The 25,026-nt window shown below is 48.0% G+C and overlaps 1 protein-coding gene across 2 annotated transcripts in view; it reads right to left on the bottom strand.

Annotated features, from left to right (window-relative positions):
* The window catches only part of LSP1 (lymphocyte specific protein 1), a 512,003-nt gene that overhangs the window by 65,943 nt on the left and 421,034 nt on the right, over positions 1–25,026 (bottom strand). For both annotated transcript variants that reach the window (XM_050953725.1, XM_050953727.1), the window contains exon 2: positions 22,274–22,380. In XM_050953725.1, the coding sequence (XP_050809682.1) occupies positions 22,274–22,353 (80 nt within the window). In that variant the 5' untranslated portion in view covers positions 22,354–22,380. The remainder of the gene's footprint in view (positions 1–22,273; positions 22,381–25,026) is intronic.

The following is a 25,026-nucleotide window of genomic DNA, read 5'->3' as shown; positions in this document are numbered from 1 at the left end:
CAGCAACTTGCAAAGAGGTTGCAACACTTTGTGGTTAAAAATGCTGTATCAAAGAATGAAGTGCAATGTGATTCGGTTTGCATCAGGCTGATTCAGACTACTGCATTTGAGGAGGCAGTGCAGGACTAGTGGACAGAGCACTGGCCTGGGATTCAGGACAACTAGATTCTGTTCCCATCTCTACCTCTGACTTGCTGGGTGAGCTTGGGTCAATCACTTCTGCTCTCTGTACTTCCATTTCTCCATCCATAAAATGGGGGTGATGAGACTGGCCTCCTTCATAAAGTTCTTCACAATCTACTGAAAAGTGCTCAATAAGAGTTAGGTGTCATTATTATGATGTCAACTGGGTGATCTTGGATAGCACTTTGGACTATGCCTTGGAATATGATGTTCATTCTACTTCTGGTTCTGCCCCATCCCGCCGAGTGATGTTGGACAAGTTACTGTGCCTCTGTTTCCCCTCCCACCCTGAGTCTGTCTTGTCCATTTAGATTGTAAACTCAATGGGGCAGGGAGTTTGTGTACAGTCCTTTAGTCTGGGGCATCGATGTGCCACTGTAATACAAAGAAGAAGAGAGGACTCTGTGGGAGCATAGGGTTAGCAGCCAATAACTACTGAGATCTAATCCCATCTTTGATATTCATTTGTTGGGTGATAGTAGGCAGGTCAAGTAACCTCTCTGCCACAGTTTCCCCATTGGTGGAAAGGGAATATCAACCCTGACCTCTCTAAAAGGTGTACTGTGAGAATTATAAAGTGTCCTTATTATCAGGACCAACATGTATTGAAATTTTTACATGCCACTCTCCCTGTATCTCATAAAATGTGCATATGTTTTCTTTGGATGAATAATGCTGGACTATTTACGGTAGCTTGGTTGTTTGAAATGTAGATGTCTGATAACTGCCCACATAATAAATGAAGAAATATCAGTAAAGAGAAACTGCACTGAAATAAATACAGACAGGTATTAAATGTTTAAAAAAAAAACCCCACACTTTAAAAATGGGTTTCTTTGTTAATTGTTTATGTATTTACCAAACAGCCCATAAATGATGAGAAATAATAAAAGCAGCTAGGCACAGTGATTGCTCTTGTACTGGGATCACGGGTGGACTATGTGCTGGAGTATATTTATTTTACACCTCTACATTCTGTGAGGCTAGGTGGAACTAGGAGAGCAATCAGCAAAGGTCTCTAATATTCAACAAGAGAGAGGCCCAGCCACTGCAAGCATGTATATGTGAGTTTGGCTTTAAGCAGACTCGCTCCCACTGACTTCATTGGGACTGCTCACATGCTTAAAGTTAAGCACACGTCCAGGCATTTGCAGGATCAGAGCCTCTGGTCTTTTAAAGTCACTGGCCAAATGCCCAACAGTTTTCTGCAAGATGGAAGAGTGATGAGAGGGCTTGATCCTGCAAATGTTCATTGATTTCAGTGATGCAGCTCTTAGCATGGGGCCCACCACTCAGATGGTACCATTCTAGGGTTTTTATAAGGGGCTGGTGGTGAATGCGGGCAGAGACAAAGGGGCAGTGAAGCTAACAGCGATGGCATTGCCACAACAACTGCTGCTGAATGAAATCACAGCTCTTATTATAGCCAGAGAAGCCACACTATCCATAGCAAACTCAGGAGGGGCAGAGAGGAATGTGAAAGACCTGGGTTTGATAACTATGGGGAGGCTGGAAGCACATGCCTGCCAAGGGTGGGGAGGTGGGCTCACCAGGAGGCATATGAGGCCAGACCCTCCTTTAGTGTAAACTGGCACAGAGACATTTGCTTCAGTGGAGCTATGCTGGTTTACACGAGCTGAGGACTGGGTCCAGAGACAATTGTCTTGCCCACATGCTTCCACTCAATAAACACCAGTGCCTCGTGGCAAAGAAGCCAAAGAAACCGCCCGCTATTAAATATGCAAGAGGTTTTCAAACCAAAACTTTTAGCCTAGAGGAGAAGGTAGAGTCCAGCGGTGCTAAAATCCTGCACCTTAGTCAATTCTGCCTAGAAGCTAGACGTGGGTGCCCTTCTATAAACAACCCCCTTCTCCGCAAGGGCTCATGTCCTCAGGCAGTGCAGAAGCCAAATGCAGTGAAGGATGTGGGTGTTTGCTCGCCGTATGGCAGATGGATTTCCTGAGCCAGCAGGGCATCTAGGATCAAGGAGAAGTCGGTTGGATTAGCTGTTTTAAGGGAAGTAGGGCGGGGGTGAAAGGTGGGAGGGGAGATAAGATCTTTGGAATGAACTGAGGAGGGTGACTGAAAGTAACTGGAGGGTGGGGGCAGAATACACCAAGATATGCAAAGGGTTGGGGTGGGTGGAAGGGTTACATTTCCCATTGCATTTATACAGGGTTAAGGAATTCCCAGGTACCACTCCCTGACTGCAAATTCTCCAGGCTGGTGTGATGTGTTTGTGATGCTCCTCCTATAGTGAAGATTAATCAACATCCCATCCCTTTCATCTCTGTCAGAGAATGCAGGGAGATCAGGTGGGAGAAACACGCATGTCCAGCACTGGGAGGTCACAGAGGACCCCATGGAAGAGGGCCAGGGGAGTGCTTCTATTTAAATACCTGCATCTTCCAGATCCATCTCTCCAGTGTGCAAAAGGAAAATGCTAGCGATTGCACTTGGGGATGATCCATTCCCCTTGACTTAATTCAACTGGAGACACTGCAACTTTATTTAAAAAATTTTTTTTTAAAAAATCACTAAAGTTATGAGCGAGGGGGATACCTACCTTACCCCCTCATGGCTCGAGATGGTTTGACCCACCAGAGGCAATTGAGGCTGAGGGCTTCTCCTGCACAATCTGTGTAGGATCAGAGGTCTCTCCCCCACCACCACACCACTGCCCAAGGTGGAGCATAGCTGCTTCAACGTGATTTATACTTCCATTCAAGGGCAGCGAGGGGTTAGCAGCATCAGCCGTGGTCCCATCTGCCCAGCTCATACAGCACTGCCCACATAAACCTCAGGGTGCCATTCTAGAAACAGCATTGATGCTGCAGTAAGAAAAAGACACCAACCAAAAAAAGATGATTTATTTTCCTGCTGGAGTTTAACAAAAAATCAATCGAAATCTCTGCAGGGTTGTGGTGCATTTAGCACAAAACAAGAGGGGCCAATAACACAAGGCAGTTTGCTAGTGCATAGCATGTGTCTTCTAAGCCAAAGGCTTATAAAGAACTTTCCAGCAACAGACAAAAAGGGAAGGCTTTAAAGGTGAGTGGGATGGGGGGAAGTGACTCAGTTCTGTTGCCCTGGGATGCAGGGAGGGAGTCCCAGAGAGATAGGGCTGCACCAGTTCTCATTAATGACACAATTGCTCTGCTATGTAGCACAGGTTGCAAAATCATTTTGGAGGCTAAAGTATGTCTAGGAAAAAACAAGACTGTAGCACAGAAATGCAACCAGAGTGATTTGCTCTAGCACTGTTGCAATCAAAGGTCCCAGTCAGGGCCAATCTTGGGCATGAGCGTGTAATTTGGCTACCCTAAGATCCCAATCTTTTAGGGGCACCTCCAGCCTAGCTGTCCTGCCCTGCTATGCACCAGCACAGTTTCTGGAGATCTGTTGCTTTAAGTACACCCCCACACACCACTGTGTGAGAGGGCTGACACCCAGCTGGGCAAATCCTGCCTGCTCTGGCTGCCTGAGTCCCACAGCACAGCTTTCAGCAGGTGAGGCTGCCCCTTTAAATGTGCTCCCTCTGCATCTGTAGCCAGGAGCCACTCCCCCAATGCAGCTCCAGCCAGGACAGTAAAATGTCTAGTGCCAGTCCAGGGCCCAGTACTTGAAGATACTGAGCACCCTCAACTCCCAGAGATGGGAGCAGAGGGTGCTTAACACCTGACAGGATCAGGCCCAGCATTTGTGGAACGTGCCTGTCCCCAGTGATGGGATGCCAAACCCGCTGAGATCATCCGCCCTCTGCCTCGCCTTTCCATTGACTTCAACAGGCATTGGATCAGGCCCCAGCACTGTAGAGCATGGGAGTGACTTGAGTTTTTAAGCATGTATGGAATTATTGATGGAGCAGCACAGCCTGCTTCAGAATGACTAGAGAACATGGGAATGAATTGAAAGTCTCTTCATTTAGATGGAAGCACAGGAAACCACCTTTCTATTCCTCACAGTCTGAGGCAGCTGGCCCTACCCAAGCCCTGGTTTCACTTAGAGCAATCTCGAGGCTGCTCTAGCATGTGTTCTACTTCTCACGGCCCCTTGCAAGAGCACAAAATGCCCATTGTTCGGTGCTGTCCGCTACACCCCTTTTCTGTCCCTCCAGGAGTGGGGCCAGGATAGGGCTGCTCTACTCCAGCAGAGGTTCCTCTTTACACAGACCATATTTCATGTCCTTTAAGGCCCCCTCCTTACACCACAAGAGAAGCATAATGACCTTGGGTACCTTGGAGAATCAGGCCCTAGAACTGTAAAGGTTTCAGAGTAGCCCATGTGCTGTGTTCCCTCAGGTCCCGTGGAAGACAGGTCCTGGGCATATTTTTTCCTCCCTGTGTCTCCTCTTTAGAAGTGCTTCACTGAGTACACTGAGTCCATTTCCCACAGGAACTCTGGATAAAGAAATTGCGCCTAACTGCATCTTCAGTGAGACCCTTGGTCAACGTCAACCTGTGCCCGGTGGTTCTTATGTTAGCTGCCAGCTCGAATAGTCCAGTCTCAGTGATTCTCTTGGTGCTCTTTGCCGATTTCCTATACGTTGGTAATGCACATTGGCACATGTCCTCATGCCCTAACCACCAGGTAAGGCACCCCAACATGACGGGTTACCTTCAGGAGATCTTGCAGTAAGAAGAGGTGAGTGCACACCCCATGTCATTACTCTCTCTGTAATATTCCCACCTGGCCACTCCGCCTCTCAAAAAGGTCATTTACATACCACCAGCCAGTGAACCATTGCACTGGATGCTTCAGCAAAATTGGTGGTGATGATATGGCAGGGAGGTGCCCTGTTTCCTAGCTGGTACAATCCTTCATACATCTTCACATTCTACTCTCTCCGTCACTATCTCTCCTTCCACCGCCCCCCAACCCAATGGACCCACATTTCTCAGAAAGTCTGACAGAAGTAGGTCTCTTGGGATTATCTTTACAGCATTTGTCCTTCATCTTCAAACCTGGGCTAAATGAGAAGGGACGTGTTAATTGGAATGCCAGTCTAATGGATATGTAAGTAACCAATGGTGAGTGTGTTCTAGCCTGTGAAACAAATGTTACTTACTGATGTGTGCGATCCCAATTAATATGTCCCATCTCATTTTACTAAGGCTTGAAGATCGGTAGCCGACCACATTAAAGGTAATCCCAGTGAAACAGGGGCTTTAACAGTCTCAAATATCTTTCAAGTAGGAGTAGCCACTTATAAACTCATTGACTACACAATCAGGACTCTAGGACAGGATGGCTCATTTTGTGGGATTATATCAAGCTATTACGATTTTCAGGGCTTAATTCTGTAAGAAAGAAAGAAAGAGCCAGCAGATGGTCCCTTCTTTCCCTTAAGGGACTGACAAGGCATTGAGTTTTCTGTCGCTCATTAGCAACACCTTACTAGCTGGTTTAGGAGCAGTGCTGCCAGGCCCCCAAAAAAGGCCCAGGTGCATACTGATGGCTCTAGTGAGAGCTTATATAACTACAGGTGGGTGTGAAAGTGTGTGAGATGAGGGTGGTCTGCTGGTTAAAGCAGACAATGGCCAATTGGATAAAACAGATGACTTGGAGTCAGGAAATCTGAGTTGTGTTCATGACTCCACTACATACTTGCTGGTTGGGGGCAAGTCTGTACCTCAGTTTCCTCCAGTGAACATTGGAAACAAAATTACTTGCCTGTGTGATAAGCATGTTAGGTAGCTTAATTCATAAGTGTCTCTAAAGCCTTGCCAGATTCTCGGAGGGCAAGGGCTATAGATGTGCAAAACATTCTCATCAAGAGGCAAGGGAGCTACAGAGAGGGAAGAATCCATGTTTGTCCTCAGGATTGCCCCTGGAAGCAGAGCACTCCCACTGGGCAAAATCCACCTCCCCTTCCACAGCCTGAGAGGCAAAACAGTATGTTTAGGTTCACAGTGACAGATTCCTAGGAACAACAAGTGTTGCACAGCATCCCAGCAGAAGATGCCTTGCGTAGGAGAGTCGAGGAGAAGAGCAGAGAGGGAAGGAAAGAGGACAAGGGGGAAGAGACTGAGAGAAAGATGCTGAAAAAAACAAAAAAAAGTTGGCAGGGGAGAGTTGGTGAGACCACCGTTATTTGTATAACAGGGGCCCCAGCTGAGATCAGGACACCCTAGTGCTAGGTGCTGTACAAGCATGTAATAAGAGACACATCTTGTACCAGTGAGCTTACAGTTTAAGATAGACACATTATTCGACAAGCAGGGAACTAAGGCAGAAAGGCACTTGCCCACAGTGACATAGGAAGCCTATAGCAGAGCTGGGAACTGAACCTAGATTATCTGAGCTCCTGTCCACTGCTCAACCACAAAAGCATCTTCCTCTCTAGAGCGCCTTAATCACAGCATCTGGGGCTTGGAAACAGGCTTCTGGAGGTATCTCTCAGGCCTGCAAGGCAGCTGGTACCAGTACGAGAGGGATGATAAACAGGAGAGAAAAGGGAGAGAGAGGTGCTGCCTAGGCCAACCACAAAGAAGGCAGCCCTTAGATCACACCCCAGACAACATTCATTTTGACTGAGATGTTCAAAGCTGTCCTAAGGGATTGGACACCATTTCCAATCAAATAATCAGGAATTGAGCATCCAAATCCCCTGGACAGTTCTGCAAACAGTCCTCAGCCTTAAATATGAGATGCACTTTTTTTTTTTGATTACAGAAATATGAAGATGTATTTGCCCATTATTTTTCTAGCTGGCAAAGAAACAAGGCTATTCAGTGGTGGAGGGTGTGGTGTACAGGTGATCAGAGAAGAAACCTTCAGCCTTTTCCATTCTCCATCATAGGCAGGACTGGGTGCAATCTGCCACACCCCTGCTTTGCTGAATGGCATTCATGCAACATATGTAAGTGTCCACTGAGACCAACACATTCAACTCAATTGTGAGCTCATCCATGTTTGAACCAAAATCTCCTGCTGATGCTACAGATGGAGGAGTTAAACTCTGCTATGATATTGAAATCTTCCCCTCCATTTTCTTTTCTCCCTGCTTAAATTGATCAGTACGAAAACCAGGACCAAAGCGCCAGTGCTGGTTATTTTGAATGGAATGGTGAATCATAGGCCTGGTCTACACTACACGTTTAAACCATATTTAGCAGCGTTAAACCGATTTAACCCTGCACCCGTCCACACAACGAGGCCCTTTACATCAATATAAAGGGCTCTTTAAACAGGTTTTTGTACTCCTTCCCGACGAGAGGAGTAGCGCTGAAATTGGTATTGCCATGTTGGATTAGGGTTAGTGCGGCCGCAAATCGACGGTATTGGCCTCCGGGCAGTATCCCACAGTGTACCATTGTGACAGCTCTGGAAAGCAATCTGAACTTGGATGCACTGGCCAGGTAGACAGGAAAAGCCCCGCGAACTTTTGAATTGCATTTCCTGTTTGCCCAGTGTGGAGCTCTGATCAGCACTGGTGGCGATGCAGTCCCAAATCCAAAAACAGCTCCAGCATGGACTGTACTGGAGATACTGGATCTGATCGCTGCATAGGGAGACAAATCTGTTGTATCAGAGCTCCGTTACAGAAGACAAAATGCCAAAGCATTTGAAAAAAATCTCCAGGCTATGATACAGAGTCCACAGCACAGTGCCGTGTGACAAGCGTAATGGAAAGTCAAAGAATCAAATGAACGCTCATGGAGGGAGGGATGGGGCACTGAGGACTCCAGCTATCCCACAGTCCCTGCAGTCTCCGAAAAGTATTTGCATTCTTGACTGAGCTCCCAATGCCTGTAGGGTCAAACACATTGTCCGGGGTGGCTCAGGGTATATCTTGTCAATTTACTCCCCCTCCCCCTGGTGAAAGAAAAGGGAAAAAAATCCTTTCTTGACTTTTTTCAATGTCACCCTATGTCTGCTGCATGCTGCTGGTAGGCGCAGTGCTGCGGCACTGAACAGCAGCATCCTCTCCCCTCCCCGGTGGCAGACGGTACAGTACAAAAGGACTGATAGCCGTTCTCATCATCAACCCATGAGTGCTCCTGGCTGTCCTCAGGTGAGGTCGGCCAGGGGCGCCTGGGTAAAAATAGGAATGACTCCCAGTCATTCCCAGCAGATGGTACAGAATGGCTGGTAGCTGTCCTCATCATAGCAACTGGGGGCTGAGTTCCATCAGCCCCCCCCCTTCATGTCTAAAGAAAAGATTCTGTACCGCCTGGACTATCATAGCAGCGGGATGCTGGGCTCCTCTTCCCTACACCGCTTAATTTCCTGCCTGGACTATCATGGCAGCTGGAGGCTGCCTCCCCCTCATTTTATCTCACTAAAAACTCAGTGTTTCTTATTCCTGCATTCTTTATTACTTCATCACACAAATGGGGGGACACTGCCACGGTAGTCCAGGAAGGTTGTGGGAGAAGAGGAGCAACGGGCGGGGTTGTTGCAGGGGCACCCCCCGTGAATGGCATGCAGCTCATCATTTCTGCGGGATCTGACACGGAGCAGCTGTGCTCTCTGATTCTCTAGTACACTTGCCCCATATCCTAGGCAGGACTGACTCTATTTTTAGATAAAACATATAGGAGGGAATGACCCGGGGAGTAATTCCCATTTTTGTCTTTTTGCCCCCAGCCAACCTCAGTGAAGGCCAGCCAGGAGCACCCATGACAGCAGCAGACGGTACAGAACGACTGATAACCGTCATCTCATCACTAATTTACAATGGCACAGCAGATGGTACAGAACAACTGGTAACCGTCTCTGCTACCTGGCAAAAGCAAATCACTGCTGCTGTGTAGCACTGCAGTACGCCTCTGTCAGTGGCATCTAGTACACATATAGTGACAGTGACAACAGGCAAAACGGGCTTCATGGTTGCCATGCTATGGCGTCTGCCAGGGCAATACAGGGAAAAAGGGCACGAAACGATTGTCTGCCGTTGCTTTCACGGAGGAAGGAACGAGTGACAACATTTATCCAGAATCACCTGCGACTGTTTTTGCACCATCATGCATTGGGATCTCGACCCAGAATTCCAGTGGGCAGGGGAGACTGCAGAAACTATGGGATAGCTAAGGGATAGCTACCCACAGTGCAACGCTCCAGAAATCGACGCTAGCCTCGGTACATGGACGCACACTGCCGAATGATTGTGCTTTGTGTGGCCGCGTGCACTCGACCTTTATACAATCTGTTTTACAAAACCGGTTTATGTAAAATCGGAATAATCCTGTAGTTAGACATACCCATAGACTGGAAGGCCAGAAGGGACCTAGTTCAGTGGTTCTCAATGTGGGGTACACATACCCCTGGGGGTACGCAGAGGTCTTCCAGGAGGTACATCAGCTCATCTAGATACTTGCCTAGTTTTACAACAGGCTACACAAAAAGCACTAGCGAAGTTGGTACAAACTAAAATTTCATACAAAATCATACTGCTCTATATACTATACACTGAAATGTAAGTACAATATTTATTTTACAATTATATGGTAAAATGAGAGTCAGCAATTGTTCAGTAATAGCATGCTGTGACACATCTGTATTTTTATGTCTGGTTTTGTAAGCAAGTAGTTTTTAAGTGAGGTGAAGCTTGGAGGTACGCAAATCAGTCTCCTGAAAGGGGTACAGTAGTCTGGAAAGGATGAGAGTGGGGATGTAAATATTGTTTAAAAAGTTAAAATATCATTTAATCAGTTAACCGATTAAAGGGAGAGGGGCTGGGGTTGCTCCAACTGGCCAGTGCGATTGGGTCTGGGGCCAGCACGGCTCGGGTGCTTCAGGCAACGCGGTCCAGGGCTGGGGGCAGCATGCTGGGTGGTCCAGGGCCAGGGGGGCAGAGGGCCAGATGACATAGTGGGCTGGATCCTTAGCTGGTTAAACCAGCACCATATCACTGAAGTCAATACTTCAGTTTACACCAGCTGTGGAGCTGATCCATTCTAAGTACCCATCTTTAGAACAGAGATATCTCTGCTGTATGTCCAGGGTGCTGCCTCCAGTCCCATTACTGCTGAGTCAGTGAGGGTGTTACCCCCAGTCCCAACTCCTCTGCCTAGGAATGGCTAGCTCATTGCAGTAAGTAAAAGACCTTGGTTTAACAATTAGTTAGCTTAGGGTCGTCACACATTTTCCCTGCAAGGGACGGGGCTGCCAGCCTCCCTGCCCCTGTTTTGCTCTAGATGAAATCCCCAGTGAGTCTGGAGTGGGCCTGCCCCTTGCAAGAGAGACAACGCAGCCTGCTGAAGCCCAGGATTAAGGCACTCAGTCGGCTGCCTCGCACATCTGGTGTGTATTAAGACGGATAAACTGGCAAAGAAAATACACTGAGATTCCAAGCAAGAATGGTTAACCCATTCATTGCTAGGTCACTACAGGCACGCATTCCTATAGCAGTTTTCAATTAAACTTCTGGCTTTGACTAAGGTACTGGGCTAGGACTCAGGAGATGTAAGTTCAAATCTCAGCTATGCTACAGGCTTCCGAAGTGACCTTGATTAAAGTCTCTGTGTCTCAGTTGTCCATCTGGAAAAAAGGGGATCATGCTTCCTTTCTCCCTTGCATATTTCGGTTCTATACTATTTGGGATAGACACTGTGTCTATGTATTTTCTATGTGTCTATACCCTGCAGAGCACAATGGGGTGCTGATCTCAGCTGGGCCCTCTAGATGCTACGGTCCTACAAAGTGTGAGAGTAATACCAGCTTTGTACAGCCATACCATACAGGGTCCTGTAGCTCAAAGTATGCACAGCAGCATCTGGGGTAGATGCCTGTGGCACATAGACCAGGTACAGCTGCCCAGGAGCAAGACACTGGCTTGGTAATCGTTCCCAGTGGCACATGTCTGCTGGAATACCATTTAAGTACTAAAACAGAGGGGCCTTTGAATTCCAGTTGTACCATACTAAATATCTCCCAGAATGTTCCTTAGGAAAACTTTCAGAGTAGCAGCCGTCTTAGTCAGTATCCACAAAAAAAGAACAGGAGTACTTGTGGCACCTTAGACACTAACAAATTTATTTTAAGCATAAGCTTTCGTGGGCTACAGCCCACTTCATTGGATGCATAGAATGGAACATATAGTGGGGAGGTGTGTGTGTGTGAACTTGAAAAGGTGGGAGTTGTCCTACCAACTCTAAGAGGCTAATTAATTAAGAGAAAACAACTTTTGTAGTGATAATCAAGATAGCCCACTTCAGACAGTTTGACAAGAGATGTGAGGATACTTAACATGGGGAAATAGATTCAATGTGTTTAATGGCTCAGCCATTCCCACTCTCAATTGAAGCCTAAGCTGATAGTGTCTAATTTGCATATTAATTTAAGTTCAGTTTCTCGTTGGACTCTGTTTTTGAAGCTTTTCTGTTGCAAAACAGTTGCAAAATATCCTGATTCCTTAGAGCAGAGGTCTCCAAACTTTGAGACAAGGCCCATATTAGATTTTGGAAGTGGCTTCGTGGGCCGAAGAGACCGTGAAAGAAATTAAATATATGCAAATATATGCAAAATTATTAAACAACAACACTACTGTGTCAGCGTTGCATTAAATTCTAAATCGGGTATAAAAGTTAATCAATGCAGGTACTGTGAAATCACACAATATTTGTCAATACATTAAAAAGCATTTCACTTTTTTACATTTTATTTCTAAAAACTCACACATTTGTATCCTACAAATACTGTTTGGTTCTATTAGTGCTGTAGTTAACATTTAACCATTATGAAATTGTTAATTTCCATCTTATTTACTCGATTTATTGGAGATGTAACTTAAGCAGCTGACTTGTATTTTTACTCTAAGGCAGGGGTCCATGCCTGCTACACTGCAGCAGCAACTCTCCCCTAAGTTGGCTCCCCTTTTGGGGTGACACTGCTCCAGGGGGCACTCTCCTCTCCACACAGCTCAGCTGAGCTTCCGCCCCGCCCCGTGCAAGCTGCTGTCGGCAGCCCCTCCCTGTGCCTACTCAGCTGCAGCAATGACTCTCCCCTAAGTTGGCTCCCCTTCCGGGGGGACACTGACTCCCAGAGGAACTTACCCCTCTGCACAGCTCAGCTGAGCTACCACTCCCAACCCATATGAGCTGCTGCTGGCAGCCCTCCCCCTGCCTGCTCAGTGTGCCTACTCAGCTGTTCACTTCTCCCCTGTTGGTTGGAGGGCTGGACAAATGGAAGCCCCAGGCCGCATCCGGCCCTTGGGCTGTAGTTTGGAGACCACTGCCTCAGAGAAAACTCGAGGAAATGTTTCCAGAAGGACTAGCTCCTGCAGCAGATCCAGGGGGACACCAATAGCCATCACACTAGACATAGGTTCAGGCCCAGAAAGCCAGGCCAAGACTAGTTGAGGCCAAAGCGAGTCAGCTAATGAAGGATTCCTAGGGACAGCACAGCTCCCACACTGTGCCACATGAGAGCAGTCTCAATTACTCCCAGACAGAGGGGGCTAGCCCTAATGGAGCAGGAAGCTTTTCAGGAAGCTCATGCTGCTGAAATTGTGACTGGTGCCGCTGGAGTCCCTGCTGTGGGGAAGCTCACAGTGCTGGAGTCCGGGCTGATACCTACAGGCAGGGCCAGCTCTAGAAGTCTCACTGCTTTGTTTTTTGTTTGTTTTGCTGCCCAGGGTGGAAAACATTTTTGGCACTGCCCTCCCTGGCTGGCTGAGAAAAAAATATCTCGCACACAGCCAGGCACGGAGCAACATGAGGTCCAAGGCAATTGCCCTGCTTCCAGGGCACTGCTGTGGGGAAGCTCACACTGCAAAAGAGACCCAAAGCAAAATAAGTGTTTGCAATGCATGACTTCAGGTACACATGGAATTTGTTCACTAGATAGATGGGTATTAAGGACAGAGATACGACAGGGAACTAAGGGTGGATTAAGGCATCAGTAGCTCTATGGCACCCCTCTCAGGAGCTCTTGGTGTGCAAGGGCAAGTCCCATAAGGAGGGAGATGTGGCCAGGACATTCCTATGCCCCAACTACTCCTGGCTTCCGGGCCAGCCCACAAGCACTGTTGGCAGCTGGGTTCAGGCTGCTCTAATCTGTGCCAAGGGCCAAACCAGCCCTAGCCTGCCCCCACTTCCTTTTCTCTCCCACTCAGTCCCTGCATTGAGCCGATCTCTGGCCCAGGGATGAATAGGCCCATAGCGGTTTCTTCAGAGCATGTGGTCCAGTATAGCCAAAGGCAGGGATTGTCAGGGCTACGTGCCCAACTACATCTGAATTTTAATGGGATCTGGGCACCGACCTACCTCCCTGAGCTTCTTTTGAAAATATCTCCCCACTCCCAAGAGGTCTCTTCAGAGTGCAGCTCTCAGGCCCTCCCATTCAGAGGGAATGGGAGGAAACAAAGGAGCTCGGTGAGGCGGTCACTGCTTCAAGCTCTTGGCAACGGCAGTTTCCCCTCCGGGGCTTGTTGGTCTGGTGCGTGCAGTTGCTCTGAGGTGTCCTCCAGGTGGAAGGCAGGGCAGGAGTAGGAGGAGGAGTGCACAGAGGAGACAGCAGCCTGTCTGGCGAGTATCCACAAGCAGGAGGAAAGGTGGGAGGAGGAAAAGGCAGCCATTTATGGTCCAGCCCCATTGTGAGGTACAAAGAGAGAGAAAGAGAGGCATCTGCTGAGTTAGAGCTGTCAAGGGCAAGCTACAGTCCCAAGCATAGGCAACCCACACGACTGTAGACAGAGAACGACGCATTACTGGGGCCTTAACCTCCTGCCACCAGATAGCAACAGCTCCCACTGGCTTCAGGGGCAGTCACTAGCACCCTGCAGCAGTTGACTTGGGCCTGTGGCTGGCTCTGAGAAGGGCAAGTTCATTATTTGTATTGCAATAGCAGCTAGAAGCACCGACCAAGATTGTGGGCATTGTTGTGCCAGGTGCTGCCCTGCCCCAAAGTGCTTCCAATTAAGGTCACACAGGAACAGAGCCCAGGTCTCCTTGCTCTCAAGCCAACACTATCCACTGGGCCAGGTTACTTCATAGACTGATATGGGGAAGTTCATGCTGCTGAGACCCTGGCTCTGGGGAAGCACAAGTGTTTAAGGTGCATTTACTCCCCCCACACAGAAATTCTCTACTTGCCCAAAGAACAGGCCGAACATGGGCAGTGGCAATGTAAGTACAGCCTTGTTTGTCAGCCCCGGGAATGAAACAACTCTGTTATAGTCTTCTCCTTCACAACAGCCTCTGGAAAGGAGTTCCACAGGTTGCCTGTCCATTGTGTGAAGGAATACTTCCTTTTGTTTGTTTCAAACCTGCTGCCTATTAATTTCATTTGGTGATCCTAGTTCTTGTGTTATGAGAAGGAGTAAATAACACTTCCTTAATTACTTTCTCCACACCAGTCATGATTTTATAGACTTCTATCATATCCCCCCCTTAGTCGTCTCTTTCCAAGATGAAAAGTCTCAATCTTATTACTCTTTCCTCATATGGCAGCCGTTCCATACACCTAATATTTTTTTTCACCCTTCTCTGAAGCTGTTCCAGTGCCAATGTATCTTTTTTGAGATGGGACAACCACATCTGCACACGGTATTAAAGATGTGGGCATACCATGGATCTATATAGATACAATATGATATTTTCTATCTTATGTTTATCCCTTTCTTAATGATTCCTAACATTCTGTTAGCTTTTTTGACTGCCGCTGCACATTGAGCGGATATTTTCAGAGAACTGTCCACATTGACGCCAAGATCTCTTTCTTGAGTGGTAACAGCTAAATTAGACCCCATCATTTTATATGTATTTTGGAATTATGGGCCAGGCATGTTCTGGCAGCAGTGTAGGGGGTAAGGACATCAACAGGAGGACTCATGGGTGATGGGAACAAATACATAAAACCAGTAGGAGGAGATATTTTGCCCTTCTCTCAGACCCTCCCACTGAAGCTCTCAAAGTGCTTTGGGAGCATTAATGAATTAAGCTCAGAACACACTGGTGAAGGAGGTAAGTGTTATTAATGCTATCTTAACCATGAGGAACCTGAGGGATACAAAGATTACATGACTCACCAAAGGTCACATAGCCAGTAAGTAGCAGAGCTGGGAACAAAGCCACAAATCTTGTCTTCTATTTGGGCTCAGCTACTAGAACATGCTGTGCAATGGCATTCACAGCTGCTTCCCTGAACAAACACTTTCTGTAAGGCTGCCCTCTTGACTAGGGCATGGCTGGCTGTGTTAGGCAAGGGTTGAAGCTTCCACTTCCCCAAAACTTTGCCTTGAAACACAGGCTTTTTGCATTCTAGCTCTCTCCTTTCTGCTGCCTTATGAAATAAACATGAGCAGAGCATGCCTCCTTGCGGCTGATGAATGCAAATGCATCACATCACTGCCTGGGCATAAGAACAAGTGTTCTTGTGGCAGAGTTCTCCCATTTTCCGTGCATCCAGACCAGCAGCAAACAGTGCTTGCTAGTTCTATGTTACAGCAGGTCTCCTGGTGCTGTAACATGTGTGCTTACAAGTCTAAGCTGTGCGGTGCTGCAGGCAATTAGTGCCAGCCTAACCAGTGCAATGCAACAGACAGCGCATTCCACATTCATGGACTGAACAGAGACACTGGATTAAAACAAACTGTAACCCACTAACAACTCCCCTAATTGTCTTCCCCTTCCTTCATTTCCTGAAGGGTGTTAACAGGACACTTCACCTTGAAGGGTCTCTTGAAATATGTGTTAACTACTTACGTTAAACAATCTGTTCAGCTTGTATTAAGCTGTGACACTCTGAGCTGCCCAGAGGATTTAGGGGGCCAGGGGCAAAGCGGGGGAGCTGCGGCGCTTGTACTCACCCAGCGGCAGTCCGGGTCTTCGGCAGCATTTCGGCGGCGGGTGACCCTTCAGTCACTCCACGTCTTCGGCAGCACTGAAGGGCCCCACCACCACCAAAATGCCACTGAAGACCCAGAGCGGCTGAAGGGCCCCCCACCGCCGAAATGCTGCCGAAGACCCGGACCGCCACCGTCCAGGGCTCACAGGGCCCCCATGGGGCCTGGTGCAAATTGCCCCACTTGCACCTGCCCCCCCGGCTGGCTCTGACTCTGAGTACATTTCCCAGACCTGAAGAAGAGCTCTGCCTAAACTCGAAAGCTTGTCTCTCTCACCGGCAGACTTTGGTGCAATAAAATATGTTCCCTCATCCACCTTGTCAGCCTTACACAGTGCCCCAGCTGTTCTAGTGCCTCGCTGTTTAGTGCACTGCTAATAAGAACTCCAAGACCATCTTAACCTGAACATTGCCACCATCACCCAATGCCATCATCACCTACTGTGTGCAGCATTCAGCTCCCACCTCGCCTGGGCAGTGCCACAACCATTCCAGCAGCAATCTGTAAAATCTGCCACACCGCTGTCATTTCCAGCCTGTTCCATACAATGCCACAGCCACTGCCCACCCATGCCCAGCTCTGCTACTCGCCCTCCAGCCCACACAGCGCCATATCCCAGCAGCTGTGTCATTCCAAGCCAGCCTGTGTGTCGCCAGAGCCCAGCTACTGCCAGCCCAACCTGGGTGGTGCCGCTGCTTTTGCTGTCACTACCCCTTTGCTCTGCCACACAGCTCCCCTCATTTTGCATGTGTCCCTGCCAAACTCCTTTGAGCTGAACAGTTTAGTTCCAGAGTCTGGAACTTTTGCTCCATTCTGAAGTGCAGGGATCTGGGGGTTTGTTATGAGCCTGTCTCTGCTCTTAATCTTTCTCACCCCTCCACCTCTTTCCTCCAGCCGTCTCTGTCATTTTCTCTTTCCTCCTCCACTCTTCCTTCTGAGGATTCGTTTTATTAAACAGCTCACTGGGAAAATAGCAGCGCTCTGACCCACAGCTGCTAAAAGGGAAGATGATGTATGTATAAGGAAACGGTTTCCAGTTCATGTCCAAACAGGGAGAGAGCCCCCTGCATCCCTGCTCTGTCCCCACTCACCTTCTCCCACCCAGCCCTCTGTGAGACTGAAAATCCAAATCGGGCTGTCTTTTCATGAAGATAAAAGGTGCAAAACTGGCTTTGTGTACTCCCAAGCCTCTGGAACTAAACCCGGCCTCACCACTAGGCTTGAGAGCTGCTCTCGATTTTTATACTGTCACCATTTGACTAGTTCTCTTGTCATCATAGAGCAGGGGTAGTCAATAGACAGACTGCAGGGCAAATCTGGACCACCAGGGGCTTTTGAACTGACCCCAAAATCTTTTTATTTACTTACTTTCATTATTATTATTGTCTCTGGAGGCTGAACCTTGACTAAACCTTGACCAAGAAATTTGGACCTTGACAAATAATAGACTAGCCCTGTCATAGAGTCTTCCAATCTAGACTGGCCCTGAATTTTCAAGGTAAAAATGAAGCAGAAAAAAGAATAATAATAATAATTAATTAATAATCTTTCACACTTTTTTTCTCCATCTTAAAGAAGTAAAAAGGGCCACAAGCCACTTTTTTTTTTATGTCTCCTTTAAATAAGATGATTCTGAAAGTCAAAGGATCAGTCACAAATTGCCCATATACATGGCACCTTTGTCAGAGCTAGGGTATTTTCTAGCTCTTTTTCTTATTCATTCAACTAGAACCTATTCCTTCCCCTCCCCCGCCTTTCTTTGATGAAGCAGCATGCAGTTGAGTGAGCTGAGTTAAATTTTTAACAGCCTCTTTGAGCATGGCTCAAAAGTTCCTCCTCCCCTCCCCCAGGAATTTGGTGCTAAGGAGTTCAAAGATAGCTCCTGAGGTATCTCCTTCCAGCCTCGGATATACTTAGCAACTGTGGTAATCTTACTTAGGACTCTCCAAGTCTCCTCTAAGGGATCTGGAGAATTCAAGACAGCTGGGGATGGATGTGGCAAAGGAAGGGATGGGCCTGCTAGCACAGCAAAGCCATCTTGAGCCAGTGACCATATATGGTCAGCCCAGGGCTCGCTGCAGCATGGGGGATAGGAGGCCAGACAAGGAAGGGAACACTGGATGATGAGCTAGAATGGCTGATTGTGTCTATAAGAAATTATTTTCTTGCCTATCCCCTGAAGCTCGCTAACAGGAGGAGCACCTGCCTTGCAAGCCATATTCCTACAGATATATATATATGCCAATCCTGTTAGCTTCCGTAAGTTCCAAAGTGATCACTAGGAGGATGGAGGGGTATGTTAGGTTGAGTGACAGGGGGATCTCAGAGGTTCAGAGTTCACATTGCGTACTGAATTATCCCAACACAACAGCTCCCTGATCTCCCAAAGCAGCCAGCTATCCTCTTTGGGATAGGAACGCCAGCTCCCCCTGAACTACTGTGCATTCTCTCTTCAGGGGCTGGCCTACTTACTCCCATCCAATCTTCAAGAAGCAGCCGTTTCCCTCCCTGTCCCTCCTCTCCTCAGCAGACATCCCTCTCTCCAGACCTCACAGGCAGAGAGGAACAGACCCCAGTGTGCGAGCTTGTCTCCACTGGTCTTTATTCCTGCAGTCCAGTCTGCACACGAGAGCTAGCACCGGTGGAGCTGCACCTCTGCTAGCAAGAGCGACCGTGGAAGAACTGCCTAAACGTCTCATGCCTACACCCAGCCTTGTTAAAGACACAGACTGATGCACAGCCTGAAGATATGAAGGGTTAACCAAATCCCCCTCTTCCTCCCACATTTACACTGGCACAAGTGGCACATGTCATTCACTACCCGTGCAGCTCCAGCAGCAGCAACCACAGAGGAAGCTGTAGCGTAGACAGGGATATGTAATTTTGATCAACATGTCGTCTCACCCCGCCTTGAGCCCCCTCTCCAGTACAACTTCCAGAACTGCTACCGCAGGTGAATTATGGGCCCCATTTTCGCTTGCGTAGCTAAGGCCTTGTGGCCTGCATGCACCAGCAGCGCTCTTGGAAACAAACAGGCTAGGTGACCAAGTGACAATGCTGACTCCTGTTGTCTGTCTGTCACAGAATAACAGTGTAGAACCTGTGAGGGATCTAGCTTGTGGCAGCGTACATGAGGGAATGAAAAGAGCAGGTGCTGTTTTGGGACCTGTGGGCAATTTTCTGATTCGCTTTCATCTTACTCTGACCAAATTCTGTCCCACCTCCACCCACGTCAGCTCCTCATTCAGTCTCCCTCCACAAACCCTAACCCCATGCCCCGTTTGGCTCCCTCCATGCCCTCAGCCCTCCTCAGAGTTGTCTCAGAAGCATTGCTGTAACTTGATCAGCAGCAGGCTAGCTTGAAAGCAGACTGGGCACAGAGTGAAAGGCCGATGAGCAAGACCACCCACCCCGAATGTTGTTCATTTTCCTACATTTTAGGAGGTGGATTTCAGGAGAGGTTGCTCACCTGGAGAAGGGGGGATAGTAGAACAAATGCAGGTTAAACGAGAACTGAAATAAACCTAGAACTGGACCTATTCCAAGGTTTGGGTGGGAAAGTGATTATCAATTTTAAAAACAAAATTCAACTCCCCTGCACCCTTTTTTTCCCCATCTAATTTTTAAATTTAAAAATTTGTGACAATTTCCAAACTTGACCAGGGATGGAGGGAATGACAACAATTTCATCTGTATTTTCCCCCCATTTTTCGTCCAAGTTCCAAAATCTGAAAAGTTTCGACCTGCACTAGTTTGTAATATTTGTGATGTCCGCCCTCTCTGTTCCTGCCTGGGAGCACAAAGGCTGAAATACCACAGAAAAGCATTCTTACTGCTATACTCCCAGTCACAATGAGGTTCCTTAACCCCATGTTCTGAGACTCAGTGGAGAGACTGTGAGAACCACTGATCACATTGGCACTACATGAGCATCCCATCAGCAATGCCTATGCTGCAAAAAACATGCCCTGACCCTCCTCCCTCCCCACATGCAACTTGAGAAGCAGTTTCTGCAGGCAGCTTTTTCTTTGGTTGTTTCAAAGTCTTGGTCATGAACCTAGCAGGGAACATCCCTCCCCCCACCTCGAATACTGTCCTAACATTACTGCAGTCTGATTAGAAGCCTGTGCAGAGCTGTCCCCACCAAAAAAGACATATCTACACATACAAACATGGCAGGCAGAGGAATGAGTGGGAAAGCTGCACTATGCCAGGGCTGTGCCACTGCCTGACTAATTACATATAGGTGCCAACTAGAATATTTGTTGCAACAATATATCACTATTTGTTCCCAGGCTCCCCCAACCAACAGCAGCACTGAAACCCTCAATAGCTTTAGTGTCCCTGTGAGACAAATAACCCTTTCGTTACCGGATACTGCAAAGCATGCATTGAACATGAACCCTTCTTCTCCTCCTGATCCCCATCACCCCAAAAGTATGGAGGGGCTACAGCCACAGATTTTATCAACTTCCATAAGACATTCCTTTTGTGGGGAAATGTTAAATATTTTGAACACGTGTTGGATATGATTTGGTGAATAATATTGTTATTGTTTTATTTTTAGAGAGGCCAGAGCCACCTCCCAAACTTTATAGATGTTCAACATTTGAACCCAGATCTAGATGCGCCCAGGTCTAGATAACACACTGGCTAAGCGTGTCTTTATCCTTTTCTAGTAGCCAATTCACAGCCAAAAGCCAACTGCTACTGCTCCCAGCTGATGGACTTACTCTTTTAACCTAAATGGTAGATTGTCTGTGCTTTGGCGCTAACAGTCCAAGTTTCAGTCCCTGCTGGCAAACCAACCAGGGAGGTGTCATTATCTGATTGCTGTTATTTCAGGGATGATGTGAGTGAACAGGGAGCTGTACAAACACACAAAATACAATATCCCTGCTCTGAGAGGCTTCCAGTCTAATTCAGCCAGAGAAATATGATATATAGGGAAAGAAATCAAGACTACAGCAACTCCCATCCAGTGCCTCACTTGTCTTTTCAATGTATTAACATCCAGTTTCTCATCCATCTACAAATATAATGATAGCTGGGGCAAAAATGGCAGAGTTTTTTTCCACAAAGCAGAATCAGAAAAGGGTCTATTTTTCTCTGCCCCTGGTCTTCTTCCTTGAAACTCTCCCTCAGAGAAGAACACACTTCATTATGACCTTCACACGCAGTTCTAGCTCAGATTTATGGACAGCCTGAATATGGAGTCAAAATGCTTTGGGGAGAAAGATGAAGTGGACTATATAAGTCCCCCTCACCCAGAGTCTAAATGAGAGTCATTCCGCAGTGCCCCAAAACAGTTGCTACAGGGAGATGGAGGAATGGACAATAGAATAATAGAGCTAATAAAATCCCTCCATTCCCTCTCACGCTGGACATGTGTGCATCCGTAAGAACAGGGGCATCTGAACTTCATGGCTCCACAATGAGCCAAAACCTCAGATCCAAACACCCAAGAAGCTTCAGTCTAGCAGTGCCAAGTTTGGCCTGAGCTGCAATCTCTAGTTTGTCCCCAGAGGGGACTCTGAAGTCCAAAAGAGGCGGGAAAGGCAAAGAGTTTGATTGTCTTGCAGCCCTGTGTCCACGAGCAAGGCAGAGAAAAGCTAATGAGCCTAGTCAACAGGATCAGCTCTAGGCACCAGCAAAGCAAGCACGTGCTTGGGGCAGCACATTTCCAGGGGCAGCATTCCAGCTATCCTTTTTTTTCAGGGCAGTTGCACTCTCGGAGCTGCGCCACTTAGAGGGGGCGAGGGCACCGTGCCCCTGGCCACAGCAGGAAGGGGAAGCCCCAGCCCTGGGATGCTGAGCTGCCAGGGCCCAGCCACTACCTGAGGAGGAGAGAGTGAGTCCTGCTGGGGAGCCAGGGCTGTGCCACCTCATCTGCGCACTGGCTGCTGCGCTGCCTTGTGCCACTCCTTATATGGGGGCTTCTCTGCGCAGCCAGGCAGGGGAGTGGGTAAAGCCTTTGCAGGAGCTGGGAGAAGGTGACATCACTCCCTCCGCTTCCAGTGCTGCCTGCAAGCCCCAGCCCCACCTGAGCTTGGGGCAGCAAAAAACCTAGAGCCAGCCCTGCTGGTCAAGAACTTTCTAGAGCTTCCAATGGCTGGTCCCTTTTTGCGTTTCCCTCTCTATGATGTGCATGCACTACCAACTGCAATGACTCTTAGCTCAAGTTCATTTGGGGCTCATTCAGCCCCTTGTTTTGCTTCTACCTTCCAGTTCTCTGGCTAACCTGTAGCCCACTCAGAACCAAAGCATGAGGTAAATTTCAGCTACTCCCAGGGGCCTTACCTTTCAGAGTCCATTGGGGGCTCTTCCCCTTCCTGATTCTTGCTCTCGGGGTCTCCATGGCACTCCTCAGAGTCTGACATTTTATTTCCTTGCTAACAACCTTGCCAACAACCTTGCCAAATCGACGGGCTCTGCAAAGAGCTCTGTAAGAGTACAATGTGTGTGCGCGCACACGCATGCGTGTGTTCACTTTCATACCACCCTTCCTGTTCTCTAACCCAGCAACAAATGATGCCGGAAGCCTCTGAGGTTTGAGGGGGGTTGGGAGTTCTTACTTTCAGGTTATATTTAAGATTTTGTTTCCATCTACTGCCTAAAAATCAGGAAGTACTAACCCAAGCTGCAGGGGAAGCATGGGGCAACAGCCACTCGTAGGGCCTGTTAGAGTAGAAAGATGTCCGAGAGACAGGTCATAGCCACTCATAGTACTATACTACTAAATGGCTGCATCTTTAAGTGGCAACATTCGATAACAACCACCTGCCAAGGATTGGTTCTGTCCAGGCCACAACACCTTGGCCACAAAGCCACGGAAGCAGCCCTTTGCCAGAGTGCAAGACTGTCCCAGCCACTGACACTATCATCTCCAACATACACTAACACCAGCCTAACCCAGAAGCCCCCTTTTCCCAAGGGTGCACTGCTAGGGGTCCCCAGGTGGGGCCTTGCAACTCTGCACAGCCCCCTTTCTCCAATCTAGCCAGGCTGTAGTGCTTGGTGGACTCCCTTGTGTGTGCTGATGCCCACATAAATGCTTTCAGGTACTTACATGAGGGTGAGGGATTACTGAAGGCAAAACCGGACAATGTTCAGAAGCAGCTGAGCAATCCAGTCCACCTAGGCTCAAAAGTTCACTTTGGGACATTCCTGTGACAATCACAGATAATAAACCTTTTCGTCAACAGAGCTGAGGCTGGCGTGGGCAAGGGAGCTCCTTCGTTGTTTATGTGTTGGCCAGGAAAAGACATGAACTGGATATCTCTGTCCTGCGTGTGGGAGAGCCACCAGGAAAAAGAAACACCTGAATCAGATTTCTGTGTTCAATTGAAATACAACCAGCACAGCTGCTATATGGAGATACAATTGCACAAAGGTGTGCTGTGCTCAATCAGCAAGGCTCAGACTGCAGAATTGCTTAAGAAAAAAAACTGTGCGGTGGGTGGAGTGCAGGGGAAGTAGCTAGAGTCCCTTCCTATTACACAGAAGTTCAAATTCAAATCTCCAGTAGAATATGTCCTGCCAAAAACCACCCTGCCTCTCTGCTCTCAGGCCTGGTACCCACCTCCTACTTATCTTGCTGACCATAGCAAGGCCTGGTTGTCTCTTCCCTCTTCAGGAGTCTTGGGTGGCCAGTCCTTCATCTTACATCTTTTGTTGGGGGGTGGGGGAGATACAATTTGATCACCTGCCATCCAGGAGAGCAGCTGAGGGGAAGGGCTAGCAAGTCGAACCCCCACACACACATACACACACATTGTTCCCCAATCACTAAGGGCACCCAGAAAGTTCCCCAGCTCCTGAGCATGGGTTTATGAGGTGCCATATGCCCTGAGACACAGTGCAGAGTTTCTGTAGTGGGAGAACTCCCTGCCCTCTCCCAGGAGATATTAGGGGTTTGGAGAGGGTAACTGCCCTTCGCTGAAGCTAACAGAAGATGGAGGACTGGTTTAGCTTGTGCTAAAGGATAAATTCATGGTAGTTAAGTCCATTAATGGCTATTAGCCAGGATGGGTAAGGAATGGTGTCCCTAGCCTCTGTTTGTCAGAGGATGGAGATGGATGACAGGAGAGAGATCACTTAATCATTGCTTGTTAGGTTCACTCCCTCTGGGGCACTTGGCATTGGCCACTGTCGGTAGAGAGATACTGGGCTAGATGGACCTTTGGTCTGACCCGGTACGGCTGTTCTTATGCCCCTTGCAGAGCCAGGGAGAGAGCCATCGAGCCCACAAGGGAGTGGGATAGGGGCTAGAACTCACCTCATTTCCTCTATGGCAGAGAAAGCAAAAGAGGTTGCAGGGCTCAAAGCAAGGAGGAAAGGAGGGAGAGAAGCATCTTCTCGGAGCAGAAACCAGGCTGCTCCCAGCAATGGGAACGGGAGATGGAGATTTCACCTAGATATGGGCTCTGAGTACAACCTTCAGGAGGAGAAAAATGTGGAGCAGATTTCTGGATTGAGGGTTCTGCCTCTCTTCTTGTAGAAGAAGAGGAAACAAGAGAACCTGGAGGGGCACCAGTGGCTGGCAGTAGAGCACACTGCACCCATTTCCTTCCTGTGGCCTCTCTCACTGCACTAATCCCCTGATCTCTTTCTCAACCTGCTCATGCAACAAGCATCTTCTCCAGCAACCCCACAGCAGCTCAAAAACACAGCAGTCACTTTGATCTCTCTCTTATACAGCACTTTTCATCTGTGAATGTCAATGCATTTTACAAAGGAGGAGATAATCTTATCCCCATTTTACAAATGTAGAGACTGAGGCACAGAGATGAAGTGACTTTCCCAAACAGGCCCATGGCAGAGCTGGGAACAGAACCTAGATCTCTCAAGTCTTAGTCCAGTATGCTAGCTGTTAGTTTGCACTGACTCATTTGTTATCCCATCAGCACTTCTAAGTACTGGTTTTAGCACTCCAACAAGACTCTTAATAGCCAAAATGGTCACAGTAATTGGTAAGGCCATAATTCATACAGCTTGATCATCTGCAGTCTCTATAGGGGTATTTAATAGCCCCTCCCACCTCAGGAAATAAG

This window comes from Gopherus flavomarginatus, chromosome 5 (genome assembly GCF_025201925.1).
Source record: "Gopherus flavomarginatus isolate rGopFla2 chromosome 5, rGopFla2.mat.asm, whole genome shotgun sequence".
Taxonomy (NCBI): Eukaryota; Metazoa; Chordata; order Testudines; family Testudinidae; genus Gopherus; species Gopherus flavomarginatus.
This window is presented reverse-complemented; position numbering and strand designations above follow the sequence as displayed.